This window comes from Podarcis muralis, chromosome 11 (assembly GCF_964188315.1).
Source record: "Podarcis muralis chromosome 11, rPodMur119.hap1.1, whole genome shotgun sequence".
NCBI classification, from domain to species: Eukaryota; Metazoa; Chordata; class Lepidosauria; order Squamata; family Lacertidae; genus Podarcis; species Podarcis muralis.
In genome coordinates, this window is record NC_135665.1 from 44,637,223 (window position 1) to 44,654,826 (window position 17,604).

At 39.8% G+C, this 17,604-nt stretch overlaps 1 protein-coding gene across 8 annotated transcripts in view; it reads left to right on the plus strand.

Moving 5' to 3' along the window:
* ARL15 (ARF like GTPase 15) overlaps positions 1–17,604 on the plus strand; it is a 191,549-nt gene that overhangs the window by 113,766 nt on the left and 60,179 nt on the right. The window contains exon 7 of one of the 8 annotated variants that reach the window (XM_077936387.1): positions 3,361–3,457. The exons of the other annotated variants lie outside the window; for them this stretch is intronic. Within the exon in view, the coding sequence (XP_077792513.1) occupies positions 3,361–3,420 (60 nt within the window). The 3' untranslated portion in view covers positions 3,421–3,457. The remainder of the gene's footprint in view (positions 1–3,360; positions 3,458–17,604) is intronic. 8 annotated transcript variants of the gene reach the window in all.

Below are 17,604 nucleotides of genomic sequence, written 5' to 3' on the forward strand. Positions count from 1 at the left end.
CCAGAATGTTAGATTAATTTCCCCCCTTTGCATAGGTGTTAAATAAGGCCACTTTAAATGTTTCTCCGCAAAGTGATTTTTTAAAGAAAAACTCTGACATTAGTTACTGGAAATCATACATTGTTTCAAAATGCTGGCTGGTCTTCATTACCTTGGCTGCCATTCAGAAAGCTATGATACAATGGCATAATAGTACTCTTCACTTAAGAAGCTGTATCTTGGAATGGAGAAATGAATGAAACCTAAATGTTAATTACTAAATAATTATGCATTATTATTTGGGTCCAAGAAGCTGTATCTTGGAATGGAGAAATGAATGAAACCTAAATGTTAATTACTAAATAATTATGCATTATTATTTGGGTCCAAGAAATGGCATTAAAGTGTTCCATGGTGTAGTTCCATGGTTGGCAGTAAGTAGATCCAAGTTCAGCCAGTACCTTGAAAGAGACTGAGATTCTATGGGCACAGTTCTTGGGTTTCTGAAGAAAGGCCAATAGACAGATATAATAAATAATCCTTAAAGAAATGGAAAACTGAGAATGCTAAAAAAAAGGAAATTGACTTTCCACATTTTGAAAGGGTGAAAAAACTTCAAATGGTTGCATATCAAAATGAATAAAAAGAGGGGAAGGTTGTGTGATTGTATTCTGATTTATGACACAGAATATTTTAGGGGGGGGGGACTTTCTTTATCCTTTGGTCTCTTTTGATCATTGATCTGGGTGACCCCATGCTCAGTCTTTCTTTCCTTCATTTGGCATGGATGGTTTTTGGGTTTTTTTAAGTGTCACTATCATTTGGGAACTCCAGGCAGTTCCACTCCACTAATCTATGATCTAATGAGCAATAATGTAGGGTTACAGTGAACATTTTGTTTGCTTTGATGGGAGGATGGCTAGACAGAGAGTGGGAGAGAAGTAGTATCTGTGGAGAAGAGATGCAGTGTGATTGAACAGTGTGAAAAAGACTTGTTAGACCAGAGTAGTAAGCCTGGTTTATTTCATGACAGGTCAGGGAACACCAAAGCAAATCTGCTGTTCATGTACAAGGTTTAAAACTCTTCTGTCCAAAAGAATTCTTATTTCTGATACTTATAAAAGTGATGATTGTTTGGGAATTTTTGCACAAGCACGTGGTTGGCATCATAGTTCCCAAAGGTTTGGAATGTTAGCTTTATTCAATCATTTTGCTTTAAATGTATAAACAAGTATAAACCTCCATGCTAATGGTTGATGGTTTTGTGTTGGTAAAATAGTAATTTAAGCACCAATGCTTTCATATATTAAAAAGAATATTGATAATGGTGTGCCTTTTATGACCACTTTTATTAAATTTTATTTTTTGCCTTGAAACTACATTGGAAGTAGTGTTGAACACTTGGGTGTTAAGAGAACTGAAGTGATGTGTGCATATACTTTTAAGCTGTTGCACTGATAGTCGTTGATGTGTAGCAAACATTATTTCTGGCCCAGCTGTCATTTACAAAAATGAAAGTGCAGTCTTCCAAGCTATGTTATTGTTCATTCAGGCGTTAGGAAGCCAAACAAATGGATGCTCTTAAACAGTAAGGCACACTTTGTTTTTGTATTCTCCTACAAGTTTAGATAACTAAGTCTTATGCCCACTGGATCACAAAACCAGCTCTGTGCATACTTTAGATAAGGGTTCTGAAACTAGGATCCATGAGCTTCATTCAGGTAGTCCATGGCATGTCTGTATAAATGCAATTAAAAATCATATTGCATCTAGCACAGCTGACTGCAATTGCTACAATGGGTAGAAAAAACATTAAGTGGTCCACCAAGACCCATGGCAATTTTCAAATTGTTCATGGGGAATTGTGCCATGGACCACCTGAATAAAGCTTGTGGATGAAAGGGTGCTAGGAACAAACCCCCTCTTTCTATGTGCAGGGGAGCTTTGAGACAGTTTTTTCAGGAAATCCACTATCCAAACTGATGGAAGACATCTTCTCTATCAGTTTACGTAGGGGTTAATTTGAAGGGCTGCTGGGAAAAGTAAAAGTTCAGTCCCCACAGAGAAGACCCTTGCCCCAAACATCCCCTGTGGGAAGGAATGTGAACTTTCAGTCTTCAGCAGCACTTTTCCTACTCGCAGGCCTTGTGAAAACCAATGAAGAAGTCCTTGCCATTGAGGCACGCTGAAATACTACGCACATGGCAGGGAGATTAAGAGCTGCGCCCATCTCAGTTTTTTCAACCGTTTGAGCAGGGATGTCCACCTGATTAGAACACCCCTGCTTCAAACTTTCACCCCATCCTTAAAATTTAAATCGCATAAAAATGTGCAAACTGGTCTCCTTGGATTTACCAAACAGATCGTACATATTTGCACCATTGGATTGAATGGTAAGAACGGTTCTACATCGGAACCATTCAATGGAGTGAGGGGTCTCCCACTGGAAAACTTCAAGAGATGGCTGGACTCCTTCTCTTGCGGATGCTTTGCCACTGGGTTTGCTGCACTGATTCCTCTTTCGATTCTGTGATTGTGGTTTTCGCAATACAATATCACTGAAGGCTTTAAAATTTCATAAAAAAGTTGTTGGAAAGCTGCCCCTCTCCCCAGAGCATAAATACCATACTTTTGCAGAAACATGAATGCTACCAATGACTTGGAATACCAAAGGATCATGCACGGTAGTCTTTTGCAATATTTATTTGTGTACCCAATCATTGTGTTGCTGCCTGCACTGCTCTTACTTGTAGTACTTCATGGAACATTTCCTACCTGGTAGCATTTAGCTGGCTATATAGACTACTTCCAACCCACACCCCTTCTCTTGGAGCTTACTATAGGCACCTGCACCATTTGCATGCTGTTGTAAGTCACTGGAAACTATCCAGTGAAAGTATGAAAGTTTAATTACAATGTTGGCCAGACATCACAGAACTGGGTGTAAGAACAGGAGGTCTATGTTCCTAGCTTCTCTGGAAAGGGGATTAAATTCTTTCCATAAACTACCCCATATACTCCGGTAATGCCAAATTAGGATTTTATTTGTCATTTTAATTCTTAGTATGATATCCAGTTGAGATTTTAATACTTTCTCTCCCCACTCCTCACAGACAAAGGGTCAAAGTATTTGCATATATACACTTTGCATATCTTAATATAATAGTTTTACATTATCTCTCTCTTGTGGTTTAATTAAGTGCCAGTATCTTCAGTGGTGCTTACTTGCTAGTAAGTGTGTTTAGAATTGCATCCATAGTCCAACTATCTTGTACAAAAGTTGTGTCCTTTTTAATCTAATTCTTATTAAAGACTGCGTAATGTTTGAGCAACTGAGATGTTTAATGAGATTTATAGGTATTTTTAAATATTTCACATTAGATGCTGAATTTTGGGCAGGGAATTGACGGACCAATGGGGATTTTGAGGACTACTGAATAACAAGAATTATCTGCATGCAATCGCCTGCCAAAAATAGGTAGGATGTCTGGAAATTGGCTATAGGCAAATTGGCCCGCATATGAGATTTTCTAGATAGAAATGGTTAGGCAGATGATTTCTGAGGTCAGAGGGGCTGAGAACTAATACTGAGTTCCTTAATGTGTTGTAGTCACGTTGAATTTTACTTAGGCAGCTGTTTTCAGCTAGAAAATTTTTTTCACGAAGCAACAGATTCATCTTCTTGAGGTTCTCTGCCCTTCTACCATTTGTCTCACAACTGTCTGACTTCCACACTAGTTCACAATCGGAGATCTGACTTTCAAATTAGTGATACTGTGGCCCATTTCCTTAAGACTATAGTGGGCTCATTGTAGTCATTCATGGAAATCTTAGGGTTGTATCCAGTTCTGCACAAGCAGAGTTCCACTCATCCTCTCCTCTCCCCTCCTCGCTCTGAACATGCCACCCCATCTGCTTTAGAAGGTTCCCCAACCCTCCAGAGCACATTTTGAGAGTGTGTGATAGCCTGCAGAGGTGAATAGAAAGAAACTCCATTGCACAAGTGGAACAGAGGTATTGGTGCCATCCTGTACTCTCCTACTCAGAAGTTACTCCTTCTGAGTGTTTATAGGACTGTGCCTTCTAATTCTGTTGCTAATTAAATGTAAACAGTACATTTGGCCTTAGAAAAATAAGCCTATTCCCTTGGAAAACTCCACTTTTTACGCTTCAGGAGCCTACTGTGTTATAACAATACCTCTCTCTTCTTCTGAAATATTTATATGCCAAGTCTTCATGAGATATTTCAAAAGCCTCTTAGGGTAAAAAAGAACTGCTCGGAGGAGGAGCTGGCAGAACTTGTGTTCCAAGTTGGAATCTATATACTGTTTTATGTACTGTATATGCTTTTTTTGTCTTGTGCTTTTTTTGTTCTTTTGTGTTAAAGTCATTAGACATGTCTACCAGCTCACCAGTTTTATTGCTCCATAAAAGAGTGTTTAAAAAGCAATTAATGGCATAGACACATCTCGTACAACACAAGATGTAAGGTTAGCACTGGTTCCCTCAAATAATAGAAGGTTTTGTTCAGCATGTATCATAGTTACTACTTTTAAAAAGACAATGTGAAGACCACCATAGCAGCAAATTAAAGCCCCTGGGAGCAAGCTGCGTGTTACTGAAAGCTTTAGCAGAGATGTCCTTCAAACCTTGAAGCCTTGCAAAATAAGATGTGATTTACTGTAGAAGTCTGCTTTCCTGCTATAATTTATATTGGGACACTGGCCGGAGAAAATAAACTTATTTTCTATCAGAAAAAGTTATGTGGGCAATACCTAGATATATCAAATGTAAGGCACACAACATACAAGGTATGAGAAGGATTACAGCTAATTATACAAATAGCTCAAATGTAGTAGTACAAAAAGTATGTTTAAGTTTTAAGCTACTAATTAATTGCTGTTCTTGTTTTAATTGTGTATGTGTGTGTCTGTGCGTTTCTGTGTACATATAGACTGTGAGCATATTTCTGGCACGTTATCAGATTAAAATTACAGAATGTTCCTGAGTGTAATCAGATGAGACATTAGTTTAAAAGTTACGTTTTGCTAAGTTATCAGCAGTGCCAAGAAAATTCTACCTTGCTACTACAATGTTGTGTCATATTAAAATATATATTACTTGCTACATATTGGTATTGGGAGTGCAGGAAGCTGCTACTGAGTCGGGGCCATTGATCCATCAAGCTCAGTCTACACTGACAGGCAGAGACTCACTCCCCAGGCTTTCTGACAGAGGACACTCCCAGCCATAACTGGAAATGTTATGAATTGAACCTGGGTTCTTATCCATGCAGAGCAGGTACAGTACTCTGCTACTGAGCTATGACATTCCCCTTATAAATTTTCCTGTCAAAACAAAAAAAAATCCTTCCAGTAGCACCTTAAAGACCAACTAAGTTAGTTCTTGGTATGAGCTTTCGTGTGCATGCACACTTCTCCAGAAAGCTCATACCAAGAACTAACTTAGTTGGTCTTTAAGGTGCTACTGGAAGGATTTTTGTTTTGTTTTGACTATGGCAGACCAACACGGCTACCTATCTGTAACTGGGACTATGGAAGGCACCACATTGAGCCGCATGAAATGGAAGTCCATCAACCTCACCAGTGTATCTGAAGAAGTGTGCATGCACACGAAAGCTCATACCAAGAACTAACTTAGTTGGTCTTTAAGGTGCTACTGGAAGGAATTTTTTTTGTTTTGACTATGGCAGACCAACACGGCTACCTATCTGTAACTGAAACTTTCCTGTGCAGTTGATCCAGTGCGTAGTAGGGGATTACATTGGCTGACCCTGTCTCCCTTCTAATTTTGCAACTCCCAATCCCCTCTGATGGTTGGATGTATAGGATGCTTCTACATAGTGTCCAAAGAACACGTATGCTAGAGAGGTAGACCTAGCAGGCATGAATCTTGTTACTCATGGTATGTTTGATCAAATGGCTATGTAAAGTAAAGGAAGATGTGCTGTCCCATATTAGGGCAAAACCAAAGTGTGCAAGCTTTTTAGTTCTCCAGAACTCTCCATAGTAAACATAGCAAACAGAAGGTGGAAAGCAACATTGTGTTAAGACTATTGCCCTGTCAGGCAAGTAGAATGCATGTGCTGATGGAACAATCTCCCTTCTCCTGTCTGCTGTTGGAGTTCTTCTGACCCCACAGAGCCAATTTGTGGAGGTCAGAATGGGGGGAGGAGGGGGGGAACCCCATTGTGCTAGCGGCACTCATTGTGCTGACTCCCAATAGCACAACTTTTTGATTGAAACTGGCCCAGAGAAATTGGGGGGGGGGGAGAATGAGAGGATAAATATTTTAGCTGATATTAAACCAATGGAGTCTGCATATGGTATTAGTTTTAAGGTGAAATGGGGGAGGACATAGCTGACATTCAAATAAGGCTGCAACTAGGTTTCCTAGGAAGGAGAATCATAACAATGACCGACTCTCCATCTCTGAACACACAAGAACTGACTCTTAACCAGGCCTTCTTTGTCTTTAGGCAAAATGCATAGGTTTCTTAGTAGGTGGAAAATGGGAATTAACAACTAGTCTTCACCATAAAAAAGAAGACTATTGGGGTCTCTAGTCTGTTAGAACTCAGCTGTAGATTTGCAGCAGTATATGGAAATGGCATAGTTCCTGGGGTGCATTAGGTAGTTGGCTCTGCCTCCTGAACTACCAGTTAGTATTTGGTTCTGTCACATACACATCAACCCTGCATACAGCTACTGTTTTGTATCTGGCTCCAGTTGGTGCACTGTGGAGTTTTAATAACACAAAGTAATTATTACTAAAATGCTGTCATTTGTTAATGAGGGTTTCAATATTTTCCTATCTGTTACTGAGTATTTGTTGACATTTTAAATAAAATTGGCACTTAAGATCCACGGTGTATTTATAATCAAAGCTCTAATATTTAATTTTTGAAAGCAATTTACACTTTTCATGATATATTTATGAGATATGAATGCATTTCCTCAACTCTGCATTGGTTTCTAATGTTTGCTGAAGATTTGTTTGCAGGCAGCCATTTATATTATTTTTGAGTGATTGACCTTAGAAGAATTTAACTGTCTGCTAAGATATGTTTGTACATGTGCCTGGCAAGAAAATTCGTCTAGCAGTAGACCTTTAGATCTTTGCACTGCTTTCAAATTTCAACAAATGTGTTTTGCTGTAGCAGAGAGTGAGTTTGTTGCATGGGCTGAACGAACTGTGGGGATTACCTAAAGGAACATAGTAATAAAAACAAAACTTGAAATATCGCATTACATTCTTTTGAAATAATAAAAGGGGTGTTAACAAGATTGATGCAAGCTGTAGCTGACAAAAGTTATCCATGGATTCCCTTACAAGTTATTAGCTGTATTCCCATAGCAAAGGTTATGCTGCTATAGCTTATCATAACATTAGCTTACATTGTACACTTTTACCTGTCTGCAGTCTAGTTTCAGGCTTCCACAAAAGTTCAGTTGTAGGGAACTTATTAAAATCTTTATGAAGGAAACAAGTATTACAAAGCATTCCGATTTGGATTAAATTATTTACTTCAGTATCATTAAAAATTATATATAATATCAAATTCAGTCTGCCTCTGTGTTCATTGCTTTTGGACTACAAAGAACTAATGAGAAGTATTAAGAGATCTGTAGAGATATTTATGGCATAGTCTGGAAGGTAGTGGCTTGGTGTAGTGGTTGATGTTTGTCTAGGACATGGATAGGCAAACTAAGGCCTGAGGGCTAGATTTGGCCCAATCGCCTTCTAAATCCAGCCTGCAGACGGTCCGGGAATCAGCGTGTTTTTACATGAGTAGAATGTGCCCTTTTATTTAAAATGCATCTCTGGGTTATTTGTGGGGCCTGCCTGGTGTTTTTACATGAGCAGAATGTTTGCTTTTATTTAAAATGCATCTCTGGGTTATTTGTGGGGCATAGGCATTCATTCATTGCCCCCCCAATATAGTCCGGCCCTCCACAAGGTCTGAGGGACAGTGGACCGGCCCCCTGCTGAAAAAGTTTGCTGAGAGGACCTGAGAGATCAGGCTTCAAATTCCTGGTCAGCCATGAAGCTCACTGTGTGACCTTAGTCCAGTCACCAACTCTGTACCTAGCATACCTCATAGGGCTGTTAGGGACACAGATAACCATGCATACCGCTTTGAGCTCCTTGGAGGAAAGGTTGAACATTTATACAGTTATAAATGAGAGAAAGAAAGGGCCCAAACTGCAAAAGCGATATGGAAGGAATTTTTAAAAAAATGTAATTTGGGTTATTACAGCTTGCTTCAGAATGTAACCAACATGTCTGCAGTAAATTATAGCTACTGTGTAAAATAGGTAGCATTTGTGATACAGGCACTTTGTCAGGATAGTTGTTGGGTTCTCTGCTGCTGTTGCTAGACAATTTTACTGGACTAGTCCTGAGGGGCCAAGCAGGAAGGCCAAGCTGGTGTTTGGCATGAATTTCCAACATTGTGCCATAATCCCCCTCTACCACCACTTCAGTGCAACATGGATCATTTTGGGTGCTCCGCAGACTCCCAGCCTTCAACGTGGTCTTTTGGGCTTTTCCTTGTTGCTGCTTTCTTGCAGAGCTGGGAATGATTTTTTTGTTTCCTGAGGGTCAGGATTGCCTTGATGATGTGATGTCAGGTTGTTTGCTTTGCCTTTTTCACCCCCATTTTCATACAAGTTTCGTTCTGCTATTTTGTTTATCATGCTGGTTTGCTGTTTGTCATGGCTTGTAGCTGAAGCACAGTGCTGGCTGGGTTACTGGCTTTGAATTTGTTATAAAGACACTTGAATTTACATTTAGAAGCAGGGTGGGTGGGTCTGTTTCCCTGAAGGAATTAAATGGTTCAGTAAAGCATACATTCTTTCCAACTCTTGGATATGTTTTATACGTAATGATTCTCTGTTTTAGAGTAGGGGCAATGCACTGTTGTCTTCAAACACCATACATTAGATCCTTTGCACCCACACCATTTTTAGGTTGGACAGAGAATCACAGGCTTGTTCTCCATTTTTAACATGTTTTTAAAGCCATCTGGAGAACCTGGGCTAAATGTATATTAGCAGCCTATTTATATTACTTTTTTAAAAGACCTTCAGCTGATAAAGTTTGTCATTGGCTTGGTTTGGTGTATACTTCAATGGTTGCTTTGGAATTGTCCATTCTTTTGTTTTTTGTTTTATGCTAATATTTTTATTTTGTGACTGGCTTTAGATTGTGAGGGATGCAGGTGGTGCTGTGGGTAAAACCACAGTGCCTAGGACTTGCTGATCGTATGGTCGGCGGTTCAAATCCCCACGGCAGGGTGAGCTCCCATCTTTCGGTCCCAGCTCCTGCCCACCTAGCAGTTCGAAAGCACCCTTAAAGTGCAAGTAGATAAATAGGTACCGCTTTCTAGCGGGAAGGTAAACGGCGTTTCCATGTGCTGCTCTGGTGCAGGCTCGCCAGAGCAGCGATGTTACACTGGCCACGTGACCCAGAAGTGTCTGTGGACGGCGCTGGCTCCCGGCCTCTTAAGTGAGATGAGCGCACAACCCTAGAGTCTGTCAAGACTGGCCCGTACGGGCAGGGGTACCTTTACCTTTTTAGATTGTGAGCGTTTTTCTGTTTTATATTCTGTTATTTGATTTGTTAGCCACTTTGAGTTTCTCTAGGAAATTAGACAGAATAGAAATTTAAAAAAGAATAAGACTATTGCCTTAATAGCAATTGGAGATCTCTGTGTCCTGAAGCAAGGCAGAAACAAGGAGGCCCAATCCGGGCAGCTGGTGCTCTTGATGTCAGTCTGAGAATATTTTGTAGCATTTGTTTGTGTTGATATTTTAAATTGCAATCCATTTTATGTGTTTGGGCAGAAAAGCAGTACGTATATAAAAACAATAACTACATAAAATAATTACATTGCAATCCTAACCCTACTTAGCTGCGAGTAAGCCCCATTGAATTCAATAAGACTTATTTCTGCAGTCTTGCATGGTAATCCACATTTGCCCAGATTTAAATTTTTGCTGTACCCAAAAAAGAGCAGCTTAATTTACAAATCATTTTGTTTTGTTTTCGGTTCAGCTCTGCCCTGCAAAATAACAAATATGCTCTTTTTACCATGTGATTCTGTTGTATTTTACTCTATAATAATAATAATTGTTGGCAGATGATATATTTTACTAGAGATACCATTGCTCAGTACCAAACAGACTTTCCAGTTACTGTGCGGATTACCCCTGTTAGTTGTAAAATGTTTTGATCCTAGATTTCAACATACATCAATGAGGGAATAGAATTCCTTTAAATTATGGATGTTGTTGTGTCTGTTGCAAGAGATTTGAAATTCTTCCTGTTTATACAGCCATGGGCAATTTTAGCAATATGTTTTGTCACCTGTTTGTTCTCTTAAGATGATCTGGAAAGTTGATGAAGATTTTTTTTTTTTAAAAAAAAATTACTTTGAGGCCTTAACATCTTCAAAATAAATGTACATATTGTTAGTGACAGATTGCTAAATTTGGCTGTAGACACTTAACTGTATTTCGTGCCAAAAGTAATCCAGATGTGCATAATTTATCCTGCTGCCATATGTGCACTGACATGTTTTTCTATAATTAACTGTCTGTTTTAGTATTGCTAAACAGTTAAATGTTTATCAAAAATCCTTTGGAGTAGTATTTTATTTAATGCCATGCAAAGTCTTGTATTCTAAATTGGATGGGGAAATATATCCACGTGAGAGTTTCCAGGAGACAGTTAAGAAAATGCTGAGCAAGCCCAGCAATAATGCCTGGTTGCTGCTTATCAACTTCAGTTTTTGTTTCTGTAGTCATCACCTTGTCCAACAAATTTTATCTCTAATTGTAATTTCTTAGCAGAAAGGTCATACTGTTCAACCAGAACAAGCATGATATAAAACACACCTATTTGCTCGCAGACTGTTGCTCATTACTTTTGAAGAACTAAATATTTCAAGCTACTACAGTTGGAATTAAGCAGCAAAAGGAAGCTTGTATAACTCTGAAATCTGTTTGCATGGAAGGAATTGTTTTATCTTGCATAGTTAGCTGTACACCTGGTGCTTGCTCTCTCGCTGCCTTGATCATTTTATTTTTTCCAGATCATCACAGCAATTAAGCAAAAGTCTGCCAGTTCGAAGAGCTGAAGCTTTGCCAGACATGTGTTAAAAGAAATCAGGCAGCAAATGAGAGGGCAGGGTGCAATCCTGAATAGATATTCCAAGCACGGTCTGTGCTTGGGCTTCAGTGCAGAACTGCAGGGTGCCACTAGAGTTCCATCTGCAAAACAAAGGTGGAGGATCCTAACCTTAAAGATGCAAACAGCTGTTTATTAGTTTACTGGTAAGGACAGTGCTTCTTGGGAAAGGTACTTTCTCTTTTGCCACCACTAACTGATGGCAAAATATAGGTGCATACCTGTATTAGCAGTAGACCAATGGATCAATTGCAGAGTAATGCATCAGCAGATCTCTGGAGCACTTGCTCCTCCCAGACTGTGAAATTAACTTTGTCTCCTATTAATGATGATAGCTGGTGTGCACCAGTGTTGGCTTTCGTTGTTGTGCTTGCATCTGTCTGTGCTCACACAGTCACAGGGGAGCTGTGGATTTAAGGGACACGCTTGGAATGTCAGCTGGGCTGGGCACCAGGCTAACAGGTGCTGGGCACAGAGCATTGACATACTCAGAAGTATCTACCAAAACATGTTAGATGAGAATCAGAGATACAGGAAATACATTACACATCCAGGGTGAATACAAAGTGGGTTTCACTTTTGGGTTATGCTTGTATCCAGTGCTGTGCTAAGTAACCATCCCATCAGTGCAAGGATTTACACTTGTATAACGGCATTTCACCACCCCCCCCCCCCAGCGTAGTCATGTGTGCCCTAAATGTGCTTGCCCAGATAGATATCTAGTTATTTATTTCCCATCCTTCACCCTAAGGTCCAAAGGCAGACTACAGCATTAAAAACAATATTAAAAACAACTTTTCTTTAAAAAAGGTGAATCGTAAAAGCATACCAACCTTCCACAATTTCATACCTTCAAGATGTTGCAGACCAATGATCAGGGATGATGGGAGTTGTAGTCTACAGGTTTAGGGCAGCACCTGGAAAGGGGAAGGCTAGTTTATAGATTAGGATCCTAGTTTATATTTTCCAAAACAGATGATGATGAGATGCGCCTGTGGCCATTTTATGTGATACAATGAATCCACCACACACATTTTATTTCATTGCCCATTCTATATATAAAAAGATATGACAAATATTTGGCCCCCTTATTGAAGGAGGGGTCACACTATCATCCTGACTCTTCCAGGGTGACCTGTCTGTTGAATAATTGTAGGAATGACGTTGTGGAGAATGTGGCAAGTCTTTTGAGTGACACCATGTAATTATGTCACTATAGGTCCTAAGAGCTACCTTTATATCTTAGGATGTCTGGACAATTTTATCCAAAAGTACCTCCTACTGTGTTTCGTTACCCGTGTTGTGTTTCAATCCATGTATACAACATACTCTTACTATGCCAATAAAGGAGATTGATGGATGTAATACAAGCAAGTGGGGTATTGCAAGTTATTATAGGATCTGGCACCAGGGTCTTAATCAGTGGCCCTAAATCAGGTACAAGTTATTCTCACCTCCCCCCATTCAACTGTGCTAGAGCTTCTCCAATCAACTGTGGACAACCCCAGCCAAATAGAAGAGATGCAGGAAGGCATACAACTTGGGCTTCAGCCTGAAGAGAATGGGTTATTGTAGTACTGTTGAAGCTAATCCATAAGATAGGGTGTAGCTGCTTTTTAAATTAACAGATAAGTATGTATATTAATCCTAGGGAATGCAAAAATTCACTCAAACCTGTCCTAGCTGGGCTTGCATCCTAACAGTATTATGAAGAAAGAAATATGGAATAGGCTAAATGCATTAATCCTAAAATGCTCATATAGTTGCCTTAGAAAATCTCAGTGCATCCTTTAGGAGCCATAACTCATGACTTGTACTTAACTGCAATGTTTATATTGCTAGGAGTCTGTGGATAAGATTTTGCAAAAAATTGACTTAGAGAACAAATGTTCACTTGGCTTTTTTAATTGTAGCATTTTCCTGCCATGGCAGTAAAAACCTGAATGAAACAACATCTTGAGCTGATTTGCATGACATGGTGTCAGGGACTGGCTGGATGATGAGGTGTGGTGGGAGACACCAGCCGGGAAACCCCCAGAGGATAAAGGCTCAAAGCCCAGGGATTGGTGGGACACTGAGGAGAGATCAGAGGGAGACCTGTGGGATGTTTGAAGGGGCAACAGGATTTAGTGAGCAGGGAGAGCCTGTGACAGGAAGCAGTTCAGACTCAGAGGCTGAAGCAGGAGGCTCCAGAAGCCTCTCCTACTGTGACAAGCTCCCCTCCCACCTTGTCTCCAAGGACATGGCCGAGTGGTGCGTTGGGCAGAACAAAAGAGGTGGCTAGACACAGTTTGAGATTGCTTGGAAAATATCCAGCAGAAGAGTCTTAGAGGGGGTGGAAGGCAGTCCTGGCAACTGCTCCATAGGGCAATACCTACAGAGAGTGTTTCTGATTATATGTTCATTGCTTTGAATAAAAAGTTAACTTCACTGACAACTGGCTCTGCTTCTTCGGCTGACCTGCATCTGACTCCAGCCCTGACATATGATAAGCCAAACTCTAGGTTACGAAAACTGGATGAAGATGTGTGCTCACAGCCAGTTTGCTTCTTCACTGTCCAGTTTATTCTTGTCCCAAGCTAAGCTAGGCTAGGGTTTGGCTTAGCATGTTGTGTGAATCAGGACTCAAGGTTAAGCTCTCTCCTCACTAACTGTTATGTTCTCGACTCCAAGTATATTTCACTAACCAGGAGCTGTAGGGTAACCAGAGACAAACTGCAAGTCCTGGTTCAAACGACATGCTAAGCAAAAGCTTGAGGAAGGCACACAGCTCAATGGTAGAGCATATGCTTTGAATGCAGAAGGTTCCAGATTCAGTCCCTGACATCTCCAGGTAGAGGCCTATGCCCCAAACCCTGGAAAACAGCTGCGAAGTCAAAATAGACAGTACTAAACTAGATGGACTAATGGTCTGACTCAGTATATTTATGGGCACTGTCACTTTTGTATTTGCTCACACAAAGGCCTCTTTAACCCTATTTCTTCATTAAGCTGCAATTTTTGCTAATCTGCACAAACATTTTCATTTAAATCTGTGAACTTCAGTAGGGAGAAAGCAGGCAGGGAACAAAGTTCCAATCTGGGGATATGAATCAGTTTGTATGGGGATTCACAGAAATAAATTCCTCCAACCTTTTTAAAGATATTGTAATTTGTCATTGTTATTTAATATCTGAAAGTAGGATAAACTCATTCTAATGTTTGTGAAAACAGTTTAGATGATAAGATCGCTAGTTTTCATGCAACCTGCTGTTTCAAGGTGTCATTTTGTCATGAGAAATGCAGTAATTTGGTTGAATATATTGTTTCTGTGAGGCTATCTTGACTGGAAAAGGGTAGCAAGTTATGAAATAGTCTATGTTGCCTCCTTGGGTGAATGTCCCTAATAAATTCTGCAAAAAGTGCCCTTTTTTAAATTCATCAGCCTCAAAATAAACAAAAACCTATAACATAAGTTATAGTAAACCATACATATAAATAAAATAGGGCTTCCATAATGAAGAAGGGAACGATGTTAAGGTTCTTTTTGTCTCCTTACATGTTGAATAAATAAAGAGCTGATATTTTAAATTAACAATTATAATGCCATTGCTATAGATATCTCTTGAAACTGTTTTATGTAGCTATTAATGCTGACTAAAGTGTATAGAAAACAGGATCTCAGTTCTTCATATTTTGCGCAGATTGTTTTATAGCTGCATTAACATGGCAGTTTATTCCATTTTCATGACTTTTCCTTAACTGTTAAGTTCTGTATTATATTTGAGCTTTCACACAATATAAAAGCCACTTCTGTAGCTCATATCTGTGTTATTTGCCTCCAGAAAAAAAATCCACTTGCCAATAATGCGCTATATTCCACGATAGTTCTGGAAATGCCTTTTACACCGTGCGAAATCTCAACTGTAATGTGGAAATTAACAGTTAAGGAAACCTTGTGAAAATGGAATAAACAGCCACGTGAATGCAGCCAAAGATTTTGCTGGATAGTTTGAGCGTTTCATGAACCAGTTTTTATTGTTACTCTCATAATTGGCCAATAACTTCCTATTTCATGATATATTGATGTTAAGGTGAGAAGATTCATTAGTGTTATTCATCTAGTGTTTCTTCATGGAACATTCTTATGAATGTAGATATTGTTCAAAAAGCTAGTGGATGCTGAATTCTGCTAATCAGTGCATGTCAGTCTCAGAAGGAAGCTTTGAAGAAGTCATCTTCAATAGACGTAACTGAGCATTTACTTAGTGTCTAAGTCTTGATATGAATGACTTAGTCCTGTGACCCAAAGCAGCAGAGTTCATCAATGAGTCAATCCTAGAAGAAGCAGCAATTAAAAAAAACAACATCTCTAATCATTCTTCCAGCCATATAGTTGATAACAGATATACAGATGTACTATGAAACAAATATCAGTCACTGGGACCTCGGTGCTTAATTATGAATTGTACAAGCAAGTTTACCAATTGCAGTAGGGTTTTGGCATGCCTAACTTTCTGTTTGTTGCACGGTCTCTTAACCTGCATTGTAATTATATTGCTCCAGTCCATTGTAGTCTTCATAATTTGCCCTGTGAAAATCTTTCAAGCCTTAAAGCTTGTATTTGCATATGTAAGTTCTTGTTAGCAGTACTCCCTTTGATTTTGTGTCGATTCATTTGCAGCATTTTAATGTTGCTTCAAGAAGAAGTATCAAATGCTTCCCTTGAAAGGGAGATTACCTCTTGAAATGAGTAGCAGTGCTAGACTTGTAAGGCAGAGTTCAGGAGGTCATTCCCAGGTGACAGAACAAATCCATAAATCACATTATAGCATCTGTCTTTAAAATGCTTTAAATCTATCTAATTAGTAAGCATAACAAGCTACACCCTTTTGGAATGATCATCATACCAATAGGCAATTGCTGAATTCACAGAACAAGTGTAGGTTAACCTACAATGTCTGACGTGCCCAATTAAGTCATTCCTTTCTATCAAAATCCCACTTTCTTCTCATCAGCATGCCAGTGTTAAGAGTTTTAAGCTTTAGAAACACCATGTTCATCTTTTAGGAGTTTGATGACCACCATTTAAGTCCTATTTAATAAGGCACAGGAAGAAATTTCTGCTTCAAATCACCTGGGTGCATATGATGCTTCTCATCAGGTGCCTTACACAATTGTTTCTCAACCTTGGGCATAAACACTGCAGCCCAGGTCATGCAGGAACTTTTTGGTTAGACCAACTATAGTAGCAGTAGCCTCAAAAGTAGTAATGATACTGGGAATGGAGAGGAAGTCTAACGAAACCGGAAGAAGTAGTGAATGTGGAAGGAGCAGGTAGGATGAAAGAAGCTGGCAATTTGGGATACAAGTTAAGTGTGACAGGAGATGAAACGATAGATGAGTGAAAAATCCTTTGAAAGGCTTATGGAGCAGATTAAACATCAGAACCCTCCCAAGGAAAGTTAACCATTATTTGTATGGGAGAGGGGCTTACGAGGCTATATTAGCTGTACAACTATTCTCTAAACTGAATGAGTGTCATCTGCCAGATCCATTTGAGTTAAGGATACCTTTCTATGTAAGCGAAGAAGCAATTCTTCAAATATTGATAACACTGTGCCTACTGAACATATCATCTGCACCTGAAAATTTTTCCTAGTAAGTAGCAAGCCTGCTTTGACCAATTGGCTAGGCTACTCTTTGGGAGGGTGGGACTGAGCCAGGGCAGGGTGAAGTAGAAAGGAGCAACACGCTGGAAAATTGTCTGTTGTGCTGGTTCCCATTCTTGGCTGCATTTGTATACCTACTTCCCTGGGAGAAATCTTCATTGAACTCAATGGGACTCACATATAGAATTGTTCACTTAACCTCACACCCCACAAGCCCATATTCAGTCAGGCAGACACACATATTTAGACATTCCCCTGATAGTCTGCTGATCAGCAGAGGAGTGTCAAAGTGTTTCATTCGCATTGCGACACTGGGCCACTGGATAGGAGAGGCTGTTCTCCTATCCCAGCACTGCTTTAGGGAGGGGTTTTTTTCCTTTCTTCCCATCACAGTTTTGGGCTAGGAGGAGTTGAACCTTTTCTCCTAAACAATTACTATGAAAGGGAGGAACGCTATGCTTGCCTTAGGAAAGTGCCTCTTCTCCCTCTGCTATAGCAAGAAGGTCTTCGTGCTCATGTTTGCTTTCCTGAGGTTCTAAGACCAGAAACTCCCATTCTTCTAGGCGCATTTTGCGACAGAGAATTTCATTAGCACGAGCAGTTTCTGAGCTGTGGCCGCAGTACTGTGCCTAAGATTTCAGATTAAAACTGCAGAGTGGAAGGAAAGGAGGACCTTTTTCTGCCCCCTCACTTTCAGCTACTCTCTGAAGACTGGAGAAGAGACCCTCTTAAGAATATTAGGGGGTGGACAGGGGAGGGA